At 48.7% G+C, this 24,125-nt stretch overlaps 1 protein-coding gene across 8 annotated transcripts in view; it reads left to right on the top strand.

The window, feature by feature from the left end:
- The first annotated feature begins 3,339 nt into the window (after positions 1–3,339).
- LOC149361751 (monocarboxylate transporter 12-like) overlaps positions 3,340–24,125 on the top strand; it is a 52,801-nt gene continuing 32,015 nt past the window's right edge. Inside the window, exons 1-3 of one of the 8 annotated variants that reach the window (XM_089572784.1) lie at positions 3,340–3,517; positions 7,774–7,857; positions 15,843–15,985. In XM_089572784.1, the coding sequence (XP_089428910.1) occupies positions 15,865–15,985 (121 nt within the window). In that variant the 5' untranslated portion in view covers positions 3,340–3,517; positions 7,774–7,857; positions 15,843–15,864. Of the gene's footprint in view, positions 3,518–3,602; positions 3,693–3,912; positions 3,982–7,773; positions 7,858–15,842; positions 15,986–24,125 lie in introns of those variants that run through there. The other 7 variants (XM_089572785.1, XM_089572786.1, XM_089572783.1 and 4 more) reach the window with 7 other exon arrangements.

Genomic DNA, 24,125 nt, shown 5'->3' with positions numbered 1-24,125 from the left:
ATGCTGCGCTCTGCCACTGACACACAATATGGCCGCTGTCGAAAGCGAAGCGAAACCTGTGTAGAACGGTGGAGAGCTGCGTCCGGTGGGTGGAAGGAAGAGCGTCGTCGATGGTGGCTTGGAAGAAGGCGTAGGGCAACGTATCATGTGCCGAATCGGGATGAAGAGTATTGATGGAGGAACGGCGGGCGGTCAAGGGGGCATCCAGGTAAGAGAGTAGGTGGGCAGGTTAAATTGAACCCGGAGACTCGCAACGCAGCAGAAGAAACGGCCAGAGAGATGTATTGTAGGTAAGCATCTTCGTGGGACCTCCGGGAACATCTAGAACAGCAGACGGCAGCGGTATGTTTTTGCGATAAAAAGGAAGACGACGGCGTAAGTAAAACACTCACAGCGGGCGTTCCAGGATATGAAAGGGATACAAGAGCTGAAGCCTCCGGAGCGACGTCGACGTCTTCAGTTACAGTGAGCTTCTGTGGACACTTGAAATGGAGGTTGTCGGCCAGTTCGTCACACAATGCAGAAAATTCTACCTAAGCGCGGGCGCAATCTATCACGGCGTTATTTTTTGACAGGAAGTCCCACCCTAGAGTCACGTCGTGAAAACAAGATGACACGACGAAGAGCTGAACAGCGTACAAAATATCTGCAATGACGACCCGCGCTGTACATGCGGCCAAACGTGCGATCCTCTCTTGGGTAGCTGTGCGAAGAGACAAACGAGGAAATGGTGTCGTCGCTTTCCGTAACCGACGGCACAGTCTCTCAGAAATCACTGACACAGCAGCCCCCGTGTGGGCAGGTGCGTACACAGCCGAACCGTTGACAGAAACCACTACAATGTTCGTGGGAGAAAGATGAAGCCTTGAACTGTTCGACTGGCACGATGTTCTTGCCTCTGGAACTGCGGAATACAGTTTTCCTTGTCAGCAGATGTAGGGCGACGGAGGATAGGTGACAGTGAACGGCGACGTGGGGAGAGGATCTACGGGTCGTATACGGACGCTCGTCGGTGACGTACGCTTCCCGAGGTGGAACAGAACGGAGCTGCTGAGTTGAGCAGGCAGAAGGCGCAACCGCTTGAGGGGCAATCATGTGGCGACGACAGTGGCGGGCGACACGTGAGGGAAAACCACACGAAAAACATGCAGGACGAATGGCAGGTGTGCGCCAAGGGTTTTAATATGGCGAAGGGGGAGGATGAAGCGGAGCCGCTGGTGGGACAGGTGCCGGGCGCAGGACAGGCTGACGGGGTGGTAATGCTGCAGGCCGACGCCGCGCAGCCACGGCGGCGAACGTCAAAGGCGCCGCCACAGGAGTGGATTGGCTATAATAGGCCGCGGCACCGGCGTACGTCAAAGGAGGGAAGGAACTTCTGGTAGAGTAGGAAGAGCTTCGGCAACTGGTTCTCGGATGACGCGCTGTAGCGAAGGCACAAGAAGAGAGGAAGCGGCAAGACTCGGGTGGACGACAGACAGCTAAAGAGCAACTTCTTCGCGAACAAACTGCTGGATCTGGGGTAGCAGTAGCGACTGGTCGGAGTCAGACGTCAAAGCGGCTAGAGGCTCCGGAGTAGAAAGTGAAGAGCAAGCAAGCCCACGACGCTTGCGGAGTTTTTCGTAGCTCTGGCATTGCGCTATGACGTCGATGGCGGTTGCTGGAACGTGTCGTCGTCAATGCCGTTCAGGATGTGGTCTATCTTGGCGCGCTCAGGCATCAAGGTATCCACACGCTTCCACACGTCGACCACTTCCTCAATATAAGTGGTGAAATTTTCTCCGGGCAGCTCCACCCGAGCACGCAGGCGTTGCTCAGCGTGCAGCTTGCGCACTGAAGGCCGGCCGAAGACGTCTGTGAAATTCCGCTTGAAGGCGGACCAAGATGTGATGTCAGCCTCGTGGTTTCAGTACCACAGATTCGCAACGTTCGTGAGGAAGACGATGACGTTGTTGAGTTTTAGAGTGTCGGCCCATTTTTTATGCGTGCTGACCCGCTCGTGCGAGGCTGACCAGTCCTCAACGTTGCGGTCTCCGGTGCCGGTGAATACAGCCGGATCGTGCAGGCGCAAAGCTCCAGCGCAGACGACTGTCAGCGGCTGTGCAGAAAGAGTGTGCGTCAGGATGGTCGGCGGCTGTGCGGAATCTTCACGCGTGGTGAAGATCGGAAGCGTACGGCTTCGAAGCGCCAAGACATCAGCAAATCGGCACCTCCACCACGTGATAGGGGATATCTGCAGAAATGGAGCAGGGACGATGTTCACGGCGGACACCACAAAACGCCGAGCAGAGAGGCGGGCAGCGCAGATGGCAGCGAGTCCAACCGATCTGCAGTGTTCTAAAGCGATCCAATCTGGTGCAGTGCGGCGGCACTTCGTCTTTCATCCTCCGCTTCGTCTTCGTCGGGGCTTCGTCAGTAATCTGCCTAGCCGGTATCAGGCGCAGCAATCGTGGTTTGCGACAATTCTTTTTTGGTGCTAATTTCCTTTCTCCCGGGTTTTCTAGGTCAACCCAACCAGTCACACCATGCCACATGCCGTGCTTACCCTTGCGTGGATGCGCAGCCTTTTAGGCGTACGCTCGTGGACACATCCTCTTAGACACCAGGATTCCTTTCTGCTGAGCTGGCGTGTGTCTTAATAACAGCTTTCCAGTGGTAGGGGCTAATCCTCCTGGAAAAGATTTTCAGGTTCGCGCTCGACATTCTAAGACCCTCGCACATTCTATCCTCCTCTCTCTCACCTTAGCTACCACGCTGGAACAACCTCATTTATTGTCCACTGCTGTCACTAGGAAGCCATCAGATGTCTTGCACATCGCAGTTTGTTTTCCTCTATGCGTGGAAGCGGAACGCGCAGGGCGCTCTCGGGCTGACATCCGCGGCTTTATCCCGACATTTTAATATCTCCTGGTTTTTGGCGTTCCACGTTACCTTCGTTCACTGAGTGGAGTTGAACAAGCTCGGATAAAGATCAGGAGAGCGCAGAGCTCGAGGCATTCTGCATACACAGCAGTTCCTGCCATATCGCGAACAGTTAGTTACTCGTGGGTTGAGTCGGAGGAAGAATTAGGGACATAGACTCCCGTAATAGACAATATTCTAGCCAGCATCCTGATTTGGTAAGTCTTCTGAACGAATCGTTATAAACAGGGCAGGCGAAAAGGGCAGGGCGATGACAAGAGAGACAGGCGGCGCAAGCTTGGAGGAAGAAAGAAAAGGGCTGATAGCTGGCGCAGTAAACAGAGCAGACCTTGACACCGCTGTAAGTGCTTCCGCTGTCCACATCGTTGGCGGCTCTTATCGCTGGAGACGGCCGTCTTAACCCTTAAAACCCTCTCTGCTTTGACATCGTTTCGTGCCGGTTCTGTCGTAACCTGAATAGGGTGGCCGACGCCTTGCATTCTGCTCCCTAAGGAAATTTAACGGCTTTGGAGGTAATGGCACGTTGAGCAGACCACCGGGCGGTCGAGAAAGGCAGATGCCTCGAGGAAGCCCAGCTAACGAGCTCTGTTTGTACCAGGTTAGTCGATTTGCCTCGTCAGCAGGCATTCATAGTTTTTGCGTGGCTGCAGGCGCCTTTTTCACTGCTCGCAAGTATGATGTTTTTGTCCGTCGCGGCCCTGCTGTTATACAGGAGCAGGCATGTGCTCATGTTGACTTTGCTTTAAATATACTTCTCAGCATATGCTTCTCAGGTGAGAAAAAACGCTGCAAAGAGTACAGCCTGGTCTCGTCAGGCAACTGAAAAGTACAAGAGCGGCTGTGTTTAGATTGTTTGATGTTAGTAGAGTAGCTTGTTTGAGCGAAATATAGGTTTGAGAGAGAGTTTAGGGTTCTGGTGGAATATTTCCGAGCTTAGTGGTGCAGAGTTTTAGTGGGGAAGCGCTTCTAGCTGCGCTCCCTGGTTTTCTGCAGTGTCTGTGTGAAGCCTCCGAGTTGCAAGTGGAAATGCCTCACTGATTCAGTGGACATCTCATTTGCGCTGTGAGTAGGCGGTTGTGTACACCTGCAAACTGGTTCAGCTTTTGCCTCTCCTTTTCGGAAAACCAGCAGAAGGTTTAGACTTCATTAAATCTGAGGACAGGAAATGTGCGTAAATTTCTCTATGGGGTACTGGACACCTCAATCGCGACCTTATGTAGGTGGCGGAGAATTCGTCGGCGGCCTGTTGTTCCAGGAGAAGGGACGACGTCCTTTGCGCGCCGTATTGCTGCCACGGGTTTCTGATGACGGCGTAGCTTTTGCACCATGAGCGAAGTAGTGCAAGACATGCTCTCGCATTAATAATATCGTCTACCTAGGTATCTTCCACGGGCACTGACGTCGCACAGCAGACAGGCGCCTTTTCCGTTCGGCCTTCTTTAACACGTGGCTGCCACGGCCGGTGGCAGCGCATATAAATACACAGGCAAAGTGCATGTTTTCTCTTTTTCGCAACTTACGCAGCATGGCGCAAGGGAAAAACATTATTCTGTCTTCATTTTGGTTTTACTCTACAATCCTCCACAAGGTGGCTCCACACTTCTTGCCTTGATCAGAAGGCCCCAGTTGAACAGCCACCAGATTAACTGTTTTAACGCCGTAGCATTAACCCTTTGTTTCTCATGCAGTCCCTAACCTCTCAGATAATGTTTTTGTATTTATGTGAAGTCCTCAGCCCGAAATAAGACTCCCAGAACAAGAAGGCAGCTTACTTTCAATGCACTTTTCGGCATATGCACGCTATGAATACCGGGATAGTTCCTGTAAAACTGGCCAAAGCAATTTGCCGGTATTTCTTCATCAACACACAGGCACACTGCTTTTGTAGCATTGCTGCGTTGTTCATGGACTCCCCAGACTGTTCCACATGTGAGCGCCACAGACTGTCGAGCATGTTTTAGTTGCGTCTCCAGCATATGCACGAGAAAGACTCATGCTAGCATCTATTTTGAAGCCTTTTGACATCAGGCCCACTCGGAGGATTTGATCCTCGGCGCTCGGTGAGATTGTTCGAAAACTCTACAGGCAACGAAAGTGCTCTCACGCTACTTAAGCGACACGGATCTTGACTCGCTTTTGTACTGTCGGCAAGTGTGCCCTGTCTTTTTTCATCTGCCTCCTCCCATCATCCTCATCCCCCATCATGACCCTCACTTTCTCCTATTCCCGTTCCCCAATACAGAGTAGCAGGCCAGATATTCATTTTTGCGGTCAACCTCCCTGCCTTCTCCGCAAATAAACCCTCTCTCTCTCTCTTGTTGGCCGATTTCGTGTGGGCATTTTTCAAATTAAAGCGCTGTTTTGTTTTGAGGCACTTTCGAGGCACATCATCGCAAACCGTTGTTTCCGGAAAACCACTAGTGTTTTTTTTCTCCCTTGCACTCTGTCTGTGCAAATGCTCTCGACTTGTTATCAGATGACAGAGTGATATCAAATGTGTTTTTTTTCCCAATCATAATTTGTTGCGAGAGTCAGCGCTTGTCTTTGTCCTCTTTCTATACGTTTTGCGTCGTTTTGCGCTGTGCCTTCCATTATGAAGCGTTCCCAAATTGCCCAACTTAGTACGTTCATAAAAAGGTGTACTTTCAAGCGTATGATGCTTTCTATTAGAAGCGACTTTAGCGAAAGTGATATACTCGGATTCGTTACAATAGAGGTGACAGGGTGAGTGAATAATTCTAAAAAATTTTTTTTAAGAGATAACGTACCGTTGTTCAGCGAGCGATGTTGCGTTCAGCAAATTCATGACTGATGACAGTGAGAAGTAGTTGTTATTACGGCGGCAGATAAATCAGGTGGATTTCCTTTGGAGTTGAATAATAATAGGTGACGCGCATAAGTGTTCTATAAAATAATATTAAGTTAGGGTCGCGTGGAGAATTAACCAAGGCATGACATAAAGAGCCTGGTTTTTTGTAAATACTTAGTAGTTACCGATTCCATATTCTCTGGCCATGAACAGTTTAGTAGTGAACGTGGAACCAAGATATTTATATTCTAAAACTCGTTGCAGAGAACTGTAATTTAATTTATAGTTTTATAAGGACGGAAAGTTTATTTTCAGTGAAGGTCATGACGGCGGTATTACGGAAATCAATCCTCATTTTCCTTGTTTCAAAATACACGGGAATTCATTTGATTCATTCATTTAGGCGAACAAATCAAGGGGAGGTGAAATTGTTGTAGAACAGCTTTGGAGAAATTTATGAATTAGCGCCAATTTGAAGCCCTTTATTCGGGTTACAAGCCATGTTACACTTGAACTCGGGAAGTTGTGTTCTTGGGCCAAAATCAGTGCTGAATAACGACAGTTTATTTGATTGGAGAAAATCTGCTGTGGGTTTGAATATTATACGCTCTAGATTTTTCATGATTAGGGTGCTATATGTGTCGGTTGGTTCTTTTAAAGATATTCATTTCCAGACATATGTAACACAAGCGCCTTGGATAACCGCCAGGGCGAAAAAACTATCCCGGAAGGCTGTGATTTATTGAAGATAACAGTGAGATGTCGTGAAATCCTTAACAATATCGACCTTGTAAAAAGTTTGAGACACTGTATGGCGTCGTAGTCGGAACACTTGGCATCGACGATGCAGGGAGCAGTCGTACGACCGACACGAAGGTAGATCAGCCAAGAACTTTTTATTCTATACTGAAGTTGATGAGAGCGTGGTACCATGCAGCGCCTTCTAATGATAAATATAACATTTGTAACAGGCAATATATTTTTCGCCCTCTTAAAACAAATACTAAATTGCTTTGTACCCCTTACACAATTTTGACTCTGTACACAAAAACAAGCACAGCACACTAATAACATAACACTAAAACTGGATGAACGTTCTCAACAGATCACAAAGGACGCGCAGATTTTCACTGATAGTCTGATGCGAGTGAAATGATGAAGATAGTGAGTAGCAAATTTATTCAGTTGTCACTCACCTACTTTATTGAGTCTGGTTTTTTTTCTTGGATAGAGTGGAACGTTTTCGATATATGACAGCACTTCCGTTTGGTGACCGTGGTTCAACGCATACGTAGCACAAGTTAAGGTGTACCATTGTCAGCTTGTCAGCAACTTTTGTCTTAAAACATGCAAAAGCACTCTGTTGAAACGGTTTCCTCTCTGTACGTGCTAAAGCAGAAAACTGAAGTAGCTTCGGCCTGCCAGTGGATGCTGATTCGTGATTCTAATCTACTGAGCTCAATCCGCGGTTGAAGCACATCTTCTGACTGCTTATTTTGCTGTCTGTCTTGATCCATCAGGGCTTCCTTATGCTTATCAGCTTCGCGTTCAACTTGTTCATTATCATGGAAGTTATCTGCCGCACGGGACCGGAGGAGACCCTGTTCTTTCAGCGTATCGAGCGCCTATAGTAGCAAGAAGTGTTTACGAGCAAGGTCGGAGTGGTATAAACCGACTTCAAGGAGGCACTTTCGTAATGAGATTGAAGCTGTGGCTCTTGACTATCTTTGGGTTGGATTTACGACCCTAAGAGCGATAATAGCGGGAAATTCCAGCACGGCTGTTTCTTGCGGAACAACGCAGAAAAGCGCCCTAACAGAAGAATCTCTGGACGTGAAGGGAGCCACGAAGCATTCTTGCACCTTGATTCTGTTCTTAGAGCAGTCATAAAGTCCCTCAATAACTGCATGCAAAGATACCAAAAGTCCCGGCCTGGTGTACCTTGCGGAGGACAAAATAATCAGTCACCGCCGACACTATAACAACCAAAAACGACATCTTTCTTCCGCACTAATGATCTTGAATATGTGTGCTGCTTCCCTCAGGACGATCCACAAGCATTACGCAGTCTCCGGCCGGATCCTCGGAACAGTCGATTTCCTGAACAGGAGCTCCTCTTCTGGCAGAAGGTCTTGTCGCACTTCGGCAAACGCGCTGGAAAGGAACTATTTTTTCACACTCCTTGCATTACTTGTCCTATAAGCAGAAATGACCATATGCTGTGTCCAACTGCCGTGGCAGCAAGCCTCCTGCACATACGAGGGATGCCTGTGTCCGCGTTGGAACTGCCACTGTTGGTCGACCGCGAAAACGTCGGACAGGCATAACTCTTTAACGTGACAGGCGGCTTACAGACTCCTGGTAATAGTCCAGGCTCGTTCTAGGAATAAAAGGCGCTTCTAAGAACATTGATAGATTTTTTCGACATGATCTGATCCCAGATGAAATCATCCACCTTCACAACAAAGTCGCAAATGATACGCATCTCTTGATGTGTCGTGTCGAGTCGATGCACCAAGTGTCTCTTGATATTTGTGCCCGTTATCCGAATCAATAGCGTCTGATGACAGCGTTCACAGAAGCTGTGTAGTGGGCATGCAGCGCTTCAATTACCGCGTCTAACTCATTGCTGCGAGCAGCCTCATCTCCGGTAGGATCGGCCTCGGAATCTGTCGTTGCGAACGTATAGAAGAGGCGTTGTCCTCCAACACCAAGACATTCAGCAGCAACACCTCCCGTCGCGCAGGAAAATGGGTATCAGATCCGGTAGCCAGCACGTAATTCTCAAACATTCTCAAACATTCGCCGATATTGCTTGCATAGAATAGGCGGCTTCTAAGAAGATGGCGTCTAAGGCAAAATCATGATGGCCCACCTTGTTGCCGCAGAACCCGAAGAGCACTCAGTAGCAGTTCGTAATCGTCGCCGCCAAATGATTGTGATGTATGGCGTCGTTGCCGCGTCACTAGCCAGCGACGACACAGGGAACAGACGTATGTACGACTGGCACGAAGGCTAAATAGCCATGGCCAACTTGATGATGATAGCATTGCACCGCCTGGCGCCATATTGTCACGTTGTAGTGACGGCAGTCCAGCAGTCAGGAAGACACCAACCAGTCTTGGAAACGAAGCTCTTTATTTGGGCTGACTTGCGCCCGCAAAAGAACTAAATCACTCGGCGGCGGCGTAAGCAACAAACGTGCTCCTCGGTCGTTGAACTACGAATGCCCGCTGCTCGCGGCATCGTTCAATTTAAAGCCCGCAAGGAAACTTCGAGATAACTGGTCGAGATCATCTAGAGTAATCTGGAAACACGTAGATGCAGCTCGGCATGGCTGTGATCAATCGAGATTATACTGGTCGCTTCTCGCGTCACTAACAAAAATGATAACAGCCCTTTCCTGCAGCCTTGAGCGTGAACGAACAAACAGTACAATGATACGTGGCATTACCCCCCTTCCAAAGAAGCATCGTCTCGATGCTTTAAAATGAAATTAAACACGGAGAATGCTTCGAGAACTTAGAGTCCTTTAGCGTTCCTAATAAGGTGTAAGGGCAGCGGTAAAAGCTTCAAGTCTGGCCGTGTTGTCGTCGTCGTCGGTGTTGTCGTAGTTTTTGTCGTCGTATTTGTCGTCGTCGTAGGGGTCGTCGTCGTCGTAGGGGTCGTCGTCGTAGTAGGGGTCGTCGTTGTCGTAGGGGTCGTCGTTGTCGTAGGGGGCATGGTCTTCTGTTTTCGTCGATGGAGGATCTTAGTTCTTGCGCTCATAACCTCACCTCCAGAGGCTGCTTTATTCAGTTTAACCTTCGGGGGCTGGGGAAGCGTCCACGCACTGCGTAACCTCGGTTAGGAGATACAAAGCGCGGTGAAGATGGCGACGGGGAACGTGATAGGCGGCTCGGCAATGAGCATCCTTCCCGACGCAAAAACTCCTCGATTTCGGCTGGTCGCTGCCCGGGTCGGGGTCGTGGAGCGTCGTAAGAGAACCCTCGGATGCCCAGTCGTCTGTATGGGCAGTGCCGGAGGACGTGACCGGCTTCGCCACAGTGGAAGCATAGTGGGCGGCGCTGGTCGGGAGTTCTCCACTCGTCGCATTTCCTCGGCTGCGCGCGTCGCTCGTAGGACGGGCGGGTTGGGGCGAGTGGGCGGCGGTCCAACGCAGCTGGCTGAGGGCGATAGGGGCTTGGGTCCTGGCGTCGAGGGGCAGGGCGGCGCACAGCTGCGGCGTAAGTCATGGCTGGGGGCTGCAGTGGCTGCGTGGGTGTCGGCGTCACACCCAAGGCCTGTTGAACCTCGTCCCGGATGACGTCAGTGAGCGATGAAAGTTGCGGCTGCGTTCCCGTTGGAAGCAATCGTTGGAGCTCTTCTCGCACAACTTGACGGATAACCTCCCGCAAGTTATCGTTGTTAACGGTGTCCAGGCAGTTTGCTGAGAAGACGCGCTGCTGGCGGTCATATTGGCGGGCTCGGGCGTCAAGGGTTTTTTCCATTGTGGATGCCTCTTCTACGAATTCCGCGACGGTTTTCGGTGGGTTGCGGACGAGGCCGGCAAAGAGTTGCTCTTTAACTCCTCGCATAAGCAACTTCACCTTCTCTTCTTCCTTCATGTTCATGTCGGCACGCCGGAAGAGACGCTTCATCTCCTCAGTATACACTGCAACGGTCTCGTTTGGGAGTTGTATGCGAGACTGTAGCAGCTGCTGGGCTCTCTCCTTTCGCACGACGTTTGTGAAGGTCTTCAGAAGCTGTTCCTTGAAGGTTTCCCAGTTGGCAAGGCTGGCTTCCTCATTCTCGAACCAGACTCTTGCTGGTCCCTCCAGGGCGAAGAAGACGTACCTAAATTTCATGGCATCGTCCCAGTTGTTGAAGACAGCCACACGGTCGAACTGCTCCAGCCATTCCTCGGGGTCGGCGCCAGGCGAAGCGTCGAAGGTTGGTGGCACCCGAGGCTGCTGCAGAATGATTGGAGTGGTCGTCTGGGGCAAGGTCATGATGGACGTTGGTACTTGCTTTCGCTTCCGGGTAGGGTCCGGCAGGGTCCCGAACTCAGGTGCGTCCCCTTGCAGGCGTCGGCTTGCGCGGTGGACTGGACTCTGGTCCTGTGGTAGATGACTCAGAGGGCTGGCGTCACGACTTGTTGGGGGTATCCGGAACATGAAAGGCTACCCAGCACCTCCACCAGATGTCACGTTGTAGTGACGGCAGTCCAGCAGTCAGGAAGACACCAACCAGTCTTGGAAACGAAGCTCTTTATTTGGGCTGACTTGCGCCCGCAAAAGAACTAAATCACTCGGCGGCGGCGTAAGCAACAAACGTGCTCCTCGGTCGTTGAACTACGAATGCCCGCTGCTCGCGGCATCGTTCAATTTAAAGCCGGCAAGGAAACTTCGAGATAACTGGTCGAGATCAACTAGAGTAATCTGGAAACACGTAGATGCAGCTCGGCATGGCTGTGATCAATCGAGATTATACTGGTCGCTTCTCGCGTCACTAACAAAAATGATAACAGCCCTTTCCTGCAGCCTTGAGCGTGAACGAACAAACAGTACAATGATACGTGTCAATATGATGATAAATGTGAGATTCAGAGCTAACATACAATATACCTTAAGGTCTGTAACGTTTCTTTGTATGAAGACTCCTTGTGTACAGAGATATCACTGATGAAAATTCTGACGAAATTCTCTGAGCAGTATTTCAGGCCAAACTCACTTTAACCAAAATTATGGCTGAATTTGAGCTTTCAGATGTCACAAGGTGATTTTTTCTATGTTCAAATTTCATTTCATGCCTTCTGTCCATAACTTAACTCCTTCGTTTTTCTTTCATTTTCTTGAGGTGAAAAATACCTCTCGACCTCTGGGCATCGTTCTCAATAAGAAGTAGGCCTGTTGCAAGCGCGAGGAATAATACCATCTTTACAGTTACGTCACAGTTCCGGTGCTCAAGTAAGCGGTGCAGAAGTCTCACTGAGAAGTGAACTTTTCTTGAAGGGAAAATTACCGGGTGAAGAAAAGAAGCGTAGGCACTGGTGAGAGGAACACTGCTCCCGCTCCATCTAAGTTCGGTGCGGTTGCTTTGGGTACCGGGGCACATGGGAATTCAATTAAATGAGGCTGCCGATTCCTTAGCAAGGGCCTCTCTCTGCGGCCCAACAACTGCTGTCCTGCCAACCTGCGCATATACAGCTGCGGTGAGGTTTCGCAGTTACACATTATTTCGGGAATTTTCATCCTCGGCGCTTACTTCATCTCCCGAATATCAGCATCTTCTGCATCCTTGGAGTAGCAAAGACTGGCGCTCGCGCACACTGGAGATCTCTTTCACGGGTTTCCGAAGCCTAGTTCCTCTGCTAAATTTCTAACTTCACAGATCTGGTCTGTCAGTTTCTCCACTGTGACCATTTTGTGCCCAGCCTGAGGCAGTGGAAGACTACCTGTTGTTCTGCCGCCGCTTCGCTTCTTTGAAGATGCGCCTATTAGAAATTCCGTTTCACCACCTGGGTCTGCCTGTGTCCGCTCCGATTGTTCTTTCCTTTGGCGCTTCTTTGCTTAGATGAAGCAACAGTAGTGCGAGCTGTGCTGTTCAAAATTTGCTTCTAGAAACACAGCGACTAATATGCCAATTTTAATTGTATTTTTTTATTGAATTGAATTTTTCTGTTCTTCAAAATGTATTTTACTATTTTATTTTTCTATCTTTCGGTCAGTGCAAAATGGAACCATTACATGCGTTGCATTCGAATTTGCACATAAAGCCATCGTGCCATCTTCGATCTCCCACTTAACTGGTCCTCTGTCGTTGCGTCGTCCATTCTGTCAGCCTACGTCCTACTACTGCTCCTCTTCCTCTATAAATGCTCCTCATTATAGCAGTTCACCGCCTGCGTCTTGGCTACTCCCCCGTAGTGGGTATGAGTCATTTTATTGGAGGTTAACCAACCAACACTCAGGCATTGGTGGCACTATCAATTTCATGGCAAATACGACTAAAAACATCTAAGACAACGCAGCTACAAGTCGCTACAGGCCATTAACATCGTATGAGCACCCCGTGTGTTCAAATTCCGCTGGAAGCGATTCGGCCGCGTGCAGTAGGCAAGGCACAGATAAAAGGCCTCAAGTGGCAAACAGGCTCATAAGACCGCTTGCCAGCGGTTGTAAGCAGATTGTAAGCTTCGTGGCACTATCTCCATTTCAGATTATGCATGGGAGAAGGAATAAAAATATGAAAAAAAAGACAAATCCCTAGAGAAGAACTATGATGGTCTGTAATGCGTTCATAACATTTGGCGGACGCTTAAGGCTGACTACATGCTCTGAAGGCGAGTGTATTAGTGTGCTATGGTGAGCGTTGGACGTGGACGTAGGTTGCGCACTTGTGGTGGTGGTCGTGGGACACTTTTTTTTTAAAACAGCCTTTATGTTAGGCGTTCAATAGATCCTGGACCCAGGTGACCAGGGCGCGTTGAGTTTAGGCTGAGTTGAACTAAGTAAGACAGCGTTCTATGTCTGCATATTTGTGTTGAAAGTTCGGGCACTGAGGTGCGGATGATAAAGTTTGGCCGGTGTATGCAGGACACTAAAATGCATTCGGCGAATAATGCGAGCTTCACGGATCAATAAGTATGTGTGTGGCGGTGGTAAATCAGCTAAGTTCAATTTTTGCTGCGTGTAGTGTTCGTCGACAGTGTGCTTGCAAGCCCTGATCGCCTGCTCCGTCGGTGGGCTCGTCCATGGGATCCCCGGCGCCCGGTGTATAGTATCGCAGGCAATTTGCTGAGCCAGCTCATTGCCGGGAATGCCCATGTGACCAAGAATCTACCGAAAGGTCACCGGTCGTGGGCTCAATGCTCTGAGGACGGCATCTAAGGCCGATCGGGTAGGGAAGAGGAGGGCTCTTTCATGGATGGCAGGCAGAGCTACCTGCGAGTCTGTAGACTTCGTATGTGGGTACCGTGGGGAGGATGGCAAAATGTATGATGGCATCAGCGATCCTGTGTATTGGTTCACGGTTCATGGGGGTTTAACGTCCAAAGCGACTCAGGCTACGGACCTTGTATCAGACCACCTGAAACGCTGTACGACTGACGGTTGCGCATAACTTCGGTACGAATGTTGCCCTGGTGCACTTTGCATGTCGTCGTCGTCAACTTTCATGCGTGGTGAATAGATGATGAATAGAAGTAGCTGTGCACCTAATTCGCATCAAGACCAGGTGCCTTGCTAGCGAAAGAGCCACATTGTCGGGCTGTTGATTAATTAAATAGCCGCATGCCAGAGTTTAAAGCAATGAAAATAGTGTGATGTGCACACGGAATCGTCGAGGGATTTTTGAACGCAGTGCGTCGACGGTGGTGCGTCGGATGCGGAACGCCGCGCGTTCCAGCTCCGCGTTGCTAGCGTGCACGTGCGAATGGTGTGTGCGAGGCGGGCACGAAGGGCGGAGAGCGGGCGTGTCAGGAAACCGAAGTGTGAAGGAAAACACTGCAGCGGAAGTCTGATTATTCAAGCGTAGAGGTGGAAGGATGAATGGAGCCACCCGCGGGCTTGAAGATTCCTGGATAACGCCTCGTTTTACCATGTCATGAAATTTTTCCTCTATTACCTTACGTACTGTCGGAGACACGCGGTAATGCTTCTGTAGCATCGGAGGAGCAAATCCACGGACGTTTGCCTCGCGGCATCTGGCCTGGTCGCCGCAAGTATCGAGAGATGTCTCCGGTCGCGCTACAGCAGCAACACACAGGTGGTGGACGCCAGCGATTATCATACATCTCCGGAACAACGGGGTCCGGGCGTTGATTGTAATCAGATGGCAGCTCCTCGCACCTCAAGTGCTCCCCGTAGGCATACCTTCTTCCAACAGTATGATAGGTGGGCTGTATATCGTACGGTCTCCGATTGCCGATGTTCGGTGCACTGCGAGGTGGTTTCCAAGATGTGGACAGGGACGCTGACCTTACCTGGTGCGCGCAGCCGTCATGAGAGGCGTCATCACGGCGCACGGGCCCTTGATGCCGGAAACGTTGTTCACGCACACTTTGTCTGATCATATAAGCCATGGACATACAAACAGCGATGTCAACACTCGCGAGGGAGGTGAAGGTGGCAAGTCGTCCAAATTTCTGGACAATACGAACAAGCTTCAAGGCCTCGAACTCTCTACAGTGCAGGCTGACGTACATAGTATACTTACAGGTTTCATTACTGATTACGAAGGAATAACCATCTTCAGTGATTCCTTTAAGAAAGTGTCACATTTTATCTACTTGCGACATGCTTGGATTCACTAGCTTGCGCGATTTTATCACGTCTTCTACGTAGGTGTTGCAAGGTTCACCAGGTAATTGTGCTCGATAAAGCAAGGCTTGCTGAGCGCGTTTCCTTTTGGGGCACTCTTATGCAAGGCACATCTTTATTTATTTTGTGAAACGGTTCCAGGTAGTGAAGGAGTCTTCATGACTGTCGTACCAAATCAGAGCAGTTGGTTCCAAAAAGAACACGATGTTGGCTGACTCGCTCATAATTCGTAAGCCACTCGTGGACGTCTTCGTAAGATTTCCCAGCAAAGAACCAAGATTCTCGGTGATGCTCCCAGTGACTCGCCGCGGCTGCTGCTTGCTCGGTGTCGCCGTCCTGAGGCATATCGAAAGGAAGGGGGGTAATCCAACAAGTCTAAGCCTCAGTCGAGGACCAGAGGGGTCCGTCTTGGTACCAAGCACAACCACCAAAACTGCTATGTGCTCAGAATGCAGTGACCACGTACTGGGGCGTGTGTCTACAACGTTAGGTGACGAGGACGGAGATCGCAACATGGCCTGGCCGACCAGGTTCTTCTGCCTCTTCACCGAGCTCCTTCTCTGCTTCGTCGCCGACACAAAGCACTTGGCAATAGTGAATTTCGGGCTCCTGTGGCGGTCCTCCAGATTTTTTTAGACCTCCTGGATAATAATAGTAGTGATAATATCTGCATTGATTTTTTTAAAGACAGGTTAGCGTGAATACGAATGGAGCTGCTGCCCTTCATGTGATTCCGCCCCCTCTAAGGCAGTAAAATTCACCGCGCTGTGGACGGTGAGAGCTAGCTTAGAATTTATATTCCTTTCTCCCAGGAACTCAGCATTCCGTCCTGGAATGGAAGCCTGGATGCCCGAGAGTCCTCAGCGCAGTCATTGGAAATGGGCTACCCAAGTACGCCAGCACGGTCCAGACAGCGTCCACAGCTGGCTTGTGGCTGGTAAGCGGCGAAATGCCCGTAAGAAGCATTTCTCTCTGTAACCCCTTCGTTTCTTACCTTAGATTGAATGACGCTCACACTTGGATTTCGCTCCTTTAAACTCTGCCGCGTCGGAAACGTTACAATGTCCTTTTTTTTCACTTGTCTGATTTGGAGCTGAAAAACAGCTCTACGCTCACGCATGGCGTCGGCTTTTACGTCCACTAACTTTTTCGTTTGTCTTGTTTCTTCTGTTCAACAATGTGCCCCAAGAAGACAGATTTTATGCATCCTTAAGTTTCACTAGATTTGACTCCTACAGCCTGCTCAAATCTCTGACGGCACACAGTCTTTTGTCAGACAACAGTACTGACTAGCTGCGGATGTTCCTTTGAGGCTATCTGGCACTCAAGCCGTTGGTATTCGGTGAGCGAGAAAAGTTTTACCGCTGTTCACAGTTCAAAACGGAGTCAATAACCGAGTGTCTCGCTGAATTCCGAAAAATTCGTCAATTAAGCGACGTCGAGACATTTTCTGATTAGGCTGCGAGAGGCAGATTCGCCTGTCGCTCGCACAGAATTGACACCTAAGAGTCCTCTGCACGGATGATGAGTAGGCGTTTCATCGGCTCCCAAATGAGCTCTCACGACGGAAGCCGCCATTACAAGCACAAAATAGAGCACACCGCGGCCGGTTCGGTTCTTGACTTCCAGAAGATGTATTCCCAGGCAGAAGCAGACTTCTTCTGCGAGGGGAAGTGCATGGAAGCATGGTAGAACCAAAGGCTTTATTTCGATGCGGCTTACGTAAGCACAGTGTACGCGCTTGTCAGCTACGTGTCACGGCTGTAGGAATAAAGAGCATGATCATCCAGTACGTCCGGAGGAAAAAAACTGCTGATGGCCGGAGCGGCTTTACCCTTCATTGCCCTAGCCCTGGCTGCTGGCACTGCATCGGGCTCTCGAGTTATGATGTCGCTTCCGCGAAAGCGGTACAAGCTTATTAAAGCGAAAGCTTTACTAGACCATTTTCTGCTAGTTTCGCTGACTCTGTCGCTTTGACTTTCAGCGACCTTCAGCCGCTCCGGAGCTGCTCTGGCTCGAGCATGTTACTAGCCACGCCACACGCCGCGGTAGTTCCCCCGCCGGCGTGCGCGCTCTCTGCGATGCCGCAGCTGGAGCCATGCGCTCTCCCGCTGTCTGAGTGCGTGACTCGTCGCGCTCGGCTGCTGTTTGTAGAGGACCGCACCACTCGTCTAGACAATGCGTGCTTCGCCATGGATCCGAGCGAAGCTATGCCATCTCGGAACGTTACGCGGAGGACCTTGCAACGTCCTCAGCCAGCGACATCTGACCATCCCGCGGACATCGCCCGCTTTTTCTTTCTATATCTAGGTTTAGAAGAGGTGCACCTTAAGGAATTTTTGTTCTCTCGCCACCTCGATCATGGATCATCCTTTATTCTGCTCGCCGTCTATGGTTGACGCACAAGGATTCACTGCTACCTGACGCCATCCGTTTTGTGAGCACCGTAGAAGTGCTTTCGCAATTAAAACACTTATGCGGCTCTTTATAAGTGTTGGAGCTCCAGTTACGATGGCCATTATAAGCGCCTGAAGCACCATCAGTGTCACAGAAACAAGTTTGATATAGTAGATATTTGGATAGGTTTTACTGCAGGTCAGCTTGCTTTCCGCGTCACCTTCAGCCATCTCATTATTGCAGCCATCTATATTTCTAAATATACAAGTTCACTGAAGCTAAAAACATCAGATTTAACTTGATGATGTATAGAGAAGATGTAAGATTAAACACATTAGAACAGTGCTGACATATGCGACAGAACAAGCCTAAGGCTTTAAAGGGATTTATAGATTTAATTGATGATATTCATTTGAAAAACAACACTCAGAGATGATGAATAGTTTTGAGTTGCAGGATAAAAGATTCCTGCGCAGTGAGCTAAGTCCGTTATTTACTCAGCTCGAGCGTGCAATTGTTGAGCGCACTACAAGTCGCAGTAGAAAGCAAAATACCCCTGAAAGATGGGTCCAAATATCGAAAATAACCAAAATAAAATATTAAATTTCCAAACTGCGAAGGACAGCCTCGAATGATTCTAATAGTGACTCGAACGGCTTGAAATTGGCATCATCTTTAGCTTGCCTACGCCCACTATAGGACAAGGGCCTCTCCAATTTTCCTGCAATTACTCTGGTCGCGAGCCAGTTGGGGCGACTTCATCCCAGCAAACTTCCTATTTGGATCCACCCGAAAAACTTTTGCCGCTCCCTGCTACGCTTGCCTTCTGTTGGAGTCGAGTTCGCCATCCTTGGTTATTTCTGCTTTACATTGCACTGTCATGCCCATTTCGCTTTTTGTTTCGGCTACGATGTCTTTAACTCGCTTTTGTTCCCTGACCGACCTTTCTCTTCATCCTTATCTCTTTTAGTCTCATGGCCCTGCGTCTATGCTTTTAATTTTTACGGCTCGCTGGGTTGTTATCAATATAAGTTTAACCGATTTAGTTAGCCTATGCATGTCTGCCTCATTTTTGAGTACCGGTAAGACGCAGCTTTCATCTATTTACATCGGAAATATGTATGGAAACTAATATTTATTATCTATTAGTGCGTCCTAAATGCGCTCCACCCCACTCTATTCTAGCTGTTTCAAATTAATGGTCTGGACCTACGGTAACTACGTGCCTTGAACACACGTATTCCGTTACCACTTCCAGTGCCCTGCTACCGATCGCAAACTTCTCCTCCACTGAAAAACCTTACAACATTAATTTTCTGCATATTAACATATATACCAACTGTTTTGCTTCGCCTGCTCAAGTCAACAAAAACGCTTTTCAAATGGTACCCTCTGTTACTCAGCAAGGCAATGACATCAGCGAATTCGATGCTACTGAGCTATTCTCCATTAAATCATAACCGCACCTGTGCCCAATCTAGGTCACTAAATACCTCCTGTCAGAATGTCGTGAAAAGCATTGAAGACATCGCTTCTCCATGATTGACACCCTTCCTCATTGTAATTTTGCTGGTCAATTTACAGAGGTTAGTAAGGCATGTTGACGGGCTAGTTGGTTTTTCATCTTGAAACTTGGAAAAAACCCCACCTTGGTCTCCTCGTCTCTTTTTTTCTCGTGAAATCATTTGCGCCTAGATGGGTTTTTTTCTAAAGTTTCAAAATTTACAGAGGACTTATGCGAATATGATTTGACATAATAGTCTTCTATGCTGTGATGGCGGAATGCTTCCTGTTCTCTTTTGAACGTTATTTTGCAGGAGCTAGCTTTATTCTGTGCATTTTCTTGTCACCTGATTGGTAGTTTTACACTGGTGTATATTTGAGTAGGCTTCATAACTTCCTCCTATTAAATTTTGGGAGAGTGAAGTCTAAGGTTCTCCGATTCTATTGGCGATGACCTTCTAAAACACCTTGTAGGCCGTAGACAGTAAACTGACCGGTCTCTATACCTCAAGTTCTTCAACGTCCCTTTTGCGGTGAATTACGATGTTATCAACGTTCTTTCAAGATTCGGATAGAATTAAGGTCATGATGGAAGGCTCATACGGGGTTGCCATTTTTTTCTAGCACAATATTTTTGTTACGTCCTGTTTCATCACTGGCGGGTCGTCGAACTGCTCTGCACTGCTGCCGCTACAGTTACGAACTTCATCACATCGAACAGTGTATTCATCTGTGTAGAACTCCTCCGCTGCTTGAACAATCTTATCCATATTGATAATGACAATTATTTCCTCGTGCCTTAGGGTATACATCCTACTTTCGCCTATCCCTCGTTTTCTGCTAACCAATTTAAAGCTGTCGTGGTTCTGAACAGCATGCTCAATTCTTCCGTATTCTAGTTCCTTACATAGCTTACCTTAAATTAAACATTTAACTTCGATAGCTCTGCTCCATCTGTTCTGTCTGTTTGGTTAGAGGCGCGCATTATTAGGTGTTTCTTAACAAGATGTTTCGCCTGCTGGAAAATCTCCCCGGAATCTTCTCTACCTCTCCCGCCTCATGGTTCAACAGCGTGTTCCGTAATGATATAGGTTGTGATTACCATTCATTTTCGAAAAAAACACCCGTTGGACTAAAACAGCCGATGTTAACTCGAGATGGCATGCAAATAAGCCTTGTCACCAGCGGCAGGAATAAATGGCTAGTAGGCTTATTTGCTGGCCATATAACTGTATCATTTTGAAAAATTGAATGAACGTAGTCTCACAGCATCTCTATTAACTAGCATGCACAGGTGGCTACACAAACATGGAAACGTGCCTGGCCAAACCGAAATGTATAAACGTGAAGACCTGTAGCATGATTTCTGAGTGTGCAATGCAGCATGAACAGGTGTTGCTCACCGACGCCGTGCTGTTTTAATTAATCTCCCGCAATGTGTCCTCGGAGATAACGAAGGATAGCTGGGTTAATACGCAAGATTTGCTGAGCCGGAGCGGTGCGTGTACAGGTGCTTTACGAGGATAACAGCACGTTTGAAACATAGACATGGGGTACGACGCATGGTTAGAAGCCAGCAGAGAATTATTGCGATTGCGCCCCTGCAGAAAGAAGCGAGAAACTTGAAACTTGGCAGCAGCTGGCGAAGACCCAGGTGTCCTTAGATTGAATGGGAAACTTTTACTACCGGCTTGAGCTACAAGTGTGTTTCATGGTCTTGCTAGGCGGACGTCAGTGGTACTTCAGTGAATCTCTTGGGTTTTTATCATAAACTGTACTTAAGCTTCCAGGTTGGAAGTGAGCGTCAAGATCTCCCACGGGTGCAGGCGGGCGGATCTCTCAAGCGATATTGGTGGAGGATCTGTCGGACAGTCCCAGAAGATGTGGTCTACGGTGGCTTTGTCGCCACATTTTCTGCACTCCGGTTCAAATACTTGCGGTTACACATGGCTTTTAGTTTGAAGTTGTCTGCACAGAACCTCCTCTTGAATGGTTAGGTTTTTTGTAGTGGTGGTAAGATTAGCCTTTCTAGTCTATAATGATGAGTGATCTCTCAATAGATATCAAGGCCATCTCTTGACGCTTCGTCGTCCGAGTTAGCATCCACAGCTCGGCGGATAGATCTTCGTACTTCGTCGCGGGCTATAGCGTTCCCCGGGGCTGACGAGTGAGCCGACAACAAGAACAATTCCGCGTCTTTCGAGTCTTTCTTGAGAATTCACAAGGAGATGAGAGATATTCCGTCCTTTGCGAAATTAACAATGACTGCTTTCGAATCTACACTCCGCGGTTGGCTCAGTGGTCAAGACGCTCATTTACCGGGCCGGTTCATGTGTCCACCGAGATGTGAGACGGATACTGCGCCATTTCCTTTCCTCAATAACCATTAATCATTATTATTAGTATTATTGGCAATTTCTGACAATTCCGCTCTGTGTCAACGCCAATGTGATTCCTGCTCCGTCGGTTATTTATAAGAGTTTGTGCGTACAGTCAAGTTTGATACGAGTTTGTCTTCCTCGGTCAAGGCGTCTATCGCGTATGTTTCCTCGTGTTTTGGGTAAGCGGCCACGTCAATGTAGCCTGCATCCGGTCTGCTCTCAAGTTTCTTGCATAGGGCTTGCGCTCTAGCTTTGTGTCTTCCTTCGTGGTGGAAGCTGTGCACGCTTATCCGTAATGGTTTTACGTGATTGCCCTTCTAAAGTAGTGCGGTATTTTCTGGGTAACCACGCTCAGCGGTTCCGCGTTTTTCCAAGCCTTTCTTGAATCCCTCCACCACCCGTGCTGGAGCCAGCCAAACTGAGCCCTTGCATTCTCCTGTGGGCCTCAGACAAATTCGTCTAGCCTGTTGTGTAGGCCTAGCTGCATGAGCTTGTCGTTGGGGGTGTTGATGGGTATACAGCCTGATATGCCCAATTCCCTATATACCATTATCTGAATGAACTCATATAAGGAAATATATGTATATATGGGCGTATATGTCCTGATATGCCCAATTCCCTACATATCCATATCATGATTGAACTCATATATGGATATATCTGGCATATATGGCCTGATATGCCCAATTCCCTGTATATCCATATCATGCTTGAACTCATATATGGATATATCTGGCATATATAGCCTGATATGCCCAATTACCTATATATTCATATATGGATTGAATTTATATATGGAAATATATGTATATATGGTCCTTATGTAGCCAGATGTATCCGATCCTTATATGACCATATCTGATGGAGCCCATATATGGAATTTCTATATCTGGGCTTTATATACCTAGATACGGCCAAATCCGTATATAGCCATATCTGCGAACAGTCATATATGGATGAATATACTTATATGGGCCGTATATGGCCAAATACGGATAAATCTGCATATGTCCATATTTGGCTAGAGCTTATATACATGGAGCTAGTTCTATATACGAACATATTGTGACGAAGACGAAGCTGGCAGTGGCGCGGGACGGAGCGCTCGCGCTAGGCCAGCGGCCATTAAATCATCTCTCGTTCATGGTTCACCACGCCTCATTCTTCGGCTGGCCGCCACGTTTGGTGTGAGGTGCTGTGGTCCCTTCATCGCCATCCTGGTCCCGGAGCTCCGGTGTCCTGCGCCTGCCATGGACGTCGGCCGTGAGTGCCTGGTCCGCGCTGCCCGGCCGTGCCCCAGCCCGCCGGAGCTGAACCGACCTCGCCGCTCACCCCAGCCCCGTCCCCCGCCCGGACCAGAAGACACGGCAACACAAGACCCCACCGGCCCGAGACCCCATCAACCCGAGACCCGACCGACCCAAGACCCACACGTGAAGACACCGCCCCCCTGCCCCTGTCGTCCGGTGCGTCCACGGACCTCGGCCGACAGCTCCTGGCACCCTCCGGCCCGGATGCTTCGTGGACCGGGACTCATTCTCTCATCTTTCTCATCGTGGCAGCCAGCACTGCACCATCTTCTACATCCTGTTCAACCCCCCACTCAAGATCATCGCCATTTCACCGTCTGTTCGTCGCCGATCAGAATGATCGCTCGGAGGCCCCGGGTAGTGTGACGAAGACGAAGCTGGCAGTGGCGCGGGACGGAGCGCTCGCGCTAGGCCAGCGGCCATTAAACCATCTCTCGTTCATGGTTCACCACGCCTCATTCTTCGGCTGGCCGCCACGTTGCAATATACTGACAGATCTGCACATAACCTTATATACTTTTGGTTAGATATTGAGGGGAAATTTCCCCTAAGGCGGAGCAGACTTCCAATAAGGTATTAATTACTTATTCGAATCCATCCAAGCACCGTCATACACCATGTCCCCAGACCAGGACGAATCTTTTTACGAAAGTGCAAAAGTTTCTATGTAAGCTGTGTCGGATCCCTTTGTAGCCGCGTGACTGCTTGGCGGAATGAAAATGAGTGATTACTCCCTTACTAAAACCTTATAGGCGTTCATATGTAAATATATAGTAAATGGCAGCCTATGTATATGTGCCCTCATACGGCGAGATCTACCGAAGGAGACTTTAAAAAAACTGAAGAAATCCAACAATTTGCGGCGCGTTTCATCTTCAATCTCTGCAAGCACCTTGGCTCTCGTTCTCCAATGTTGCAGGCTGCTACTTGGGAACCACACCAGCATCACAGCCAGTATAACTATTCTCATTCGAGTTCTGTACTATTCGCTCTCTGTGATTGCCTGCAACAGCGACGCGGCCTTCTATCACATTAGCCAATAAAGATTGCACCTGGGGCGTGGCGTCTCGAACCAGTGATGAAGGGCGGCCAAACAAAAGATGTAATGAAATTAGTCACAATCATTGCAGAATGCTCTCATACATATGCCGTTATCGCCACATGCAGACGTAAGCGACTGTGCAGTACGTCCTTACCGCTACTACTTCAGATATGTAATACAGCTTGGATTTTTGACGTAGATTTTTATTTTAAAACTGAGAGACACGTTGGTGCTGTGAAGGAGGTTATATAGGATGGTTAAGATTATGTAAGCGATAAACCTGATTTAATAGACGATTAATTAATTAACATTAACTAATGAACATTCTATTTTGATTCTAAGGGGCAATATTATAATGTGAAATTAAGGCCATCATCGTAAAAGGTGAGCCCAGTTTCCAACTTTTTTTTAAATCGGTATAGCGGTTTGAAATATCGAGCGCCAGATTTTACGCATTTCAAA

Source organism: Amblyomma mixtum, chromosome 2 (assembly GCF_055824585.1).
Source record: "Amblyomma mixtum isolate Tamu chromosome 2, ASM5582458v1, whole genome shotgun sequence".
Classification (NCBI taxonomy): domain Eukaryota; kingdom Metazoa; phylum Arthropoda; class Arachnida; order Ixodida; family Ixodidae; genus Amblyomma; species Amblyomma mixtum.
The sequence above is the reverse complement of the archived record's forward strand: the minus strand, read 5'-3'. Positions and strand labels throughout refer to the sequence as shown.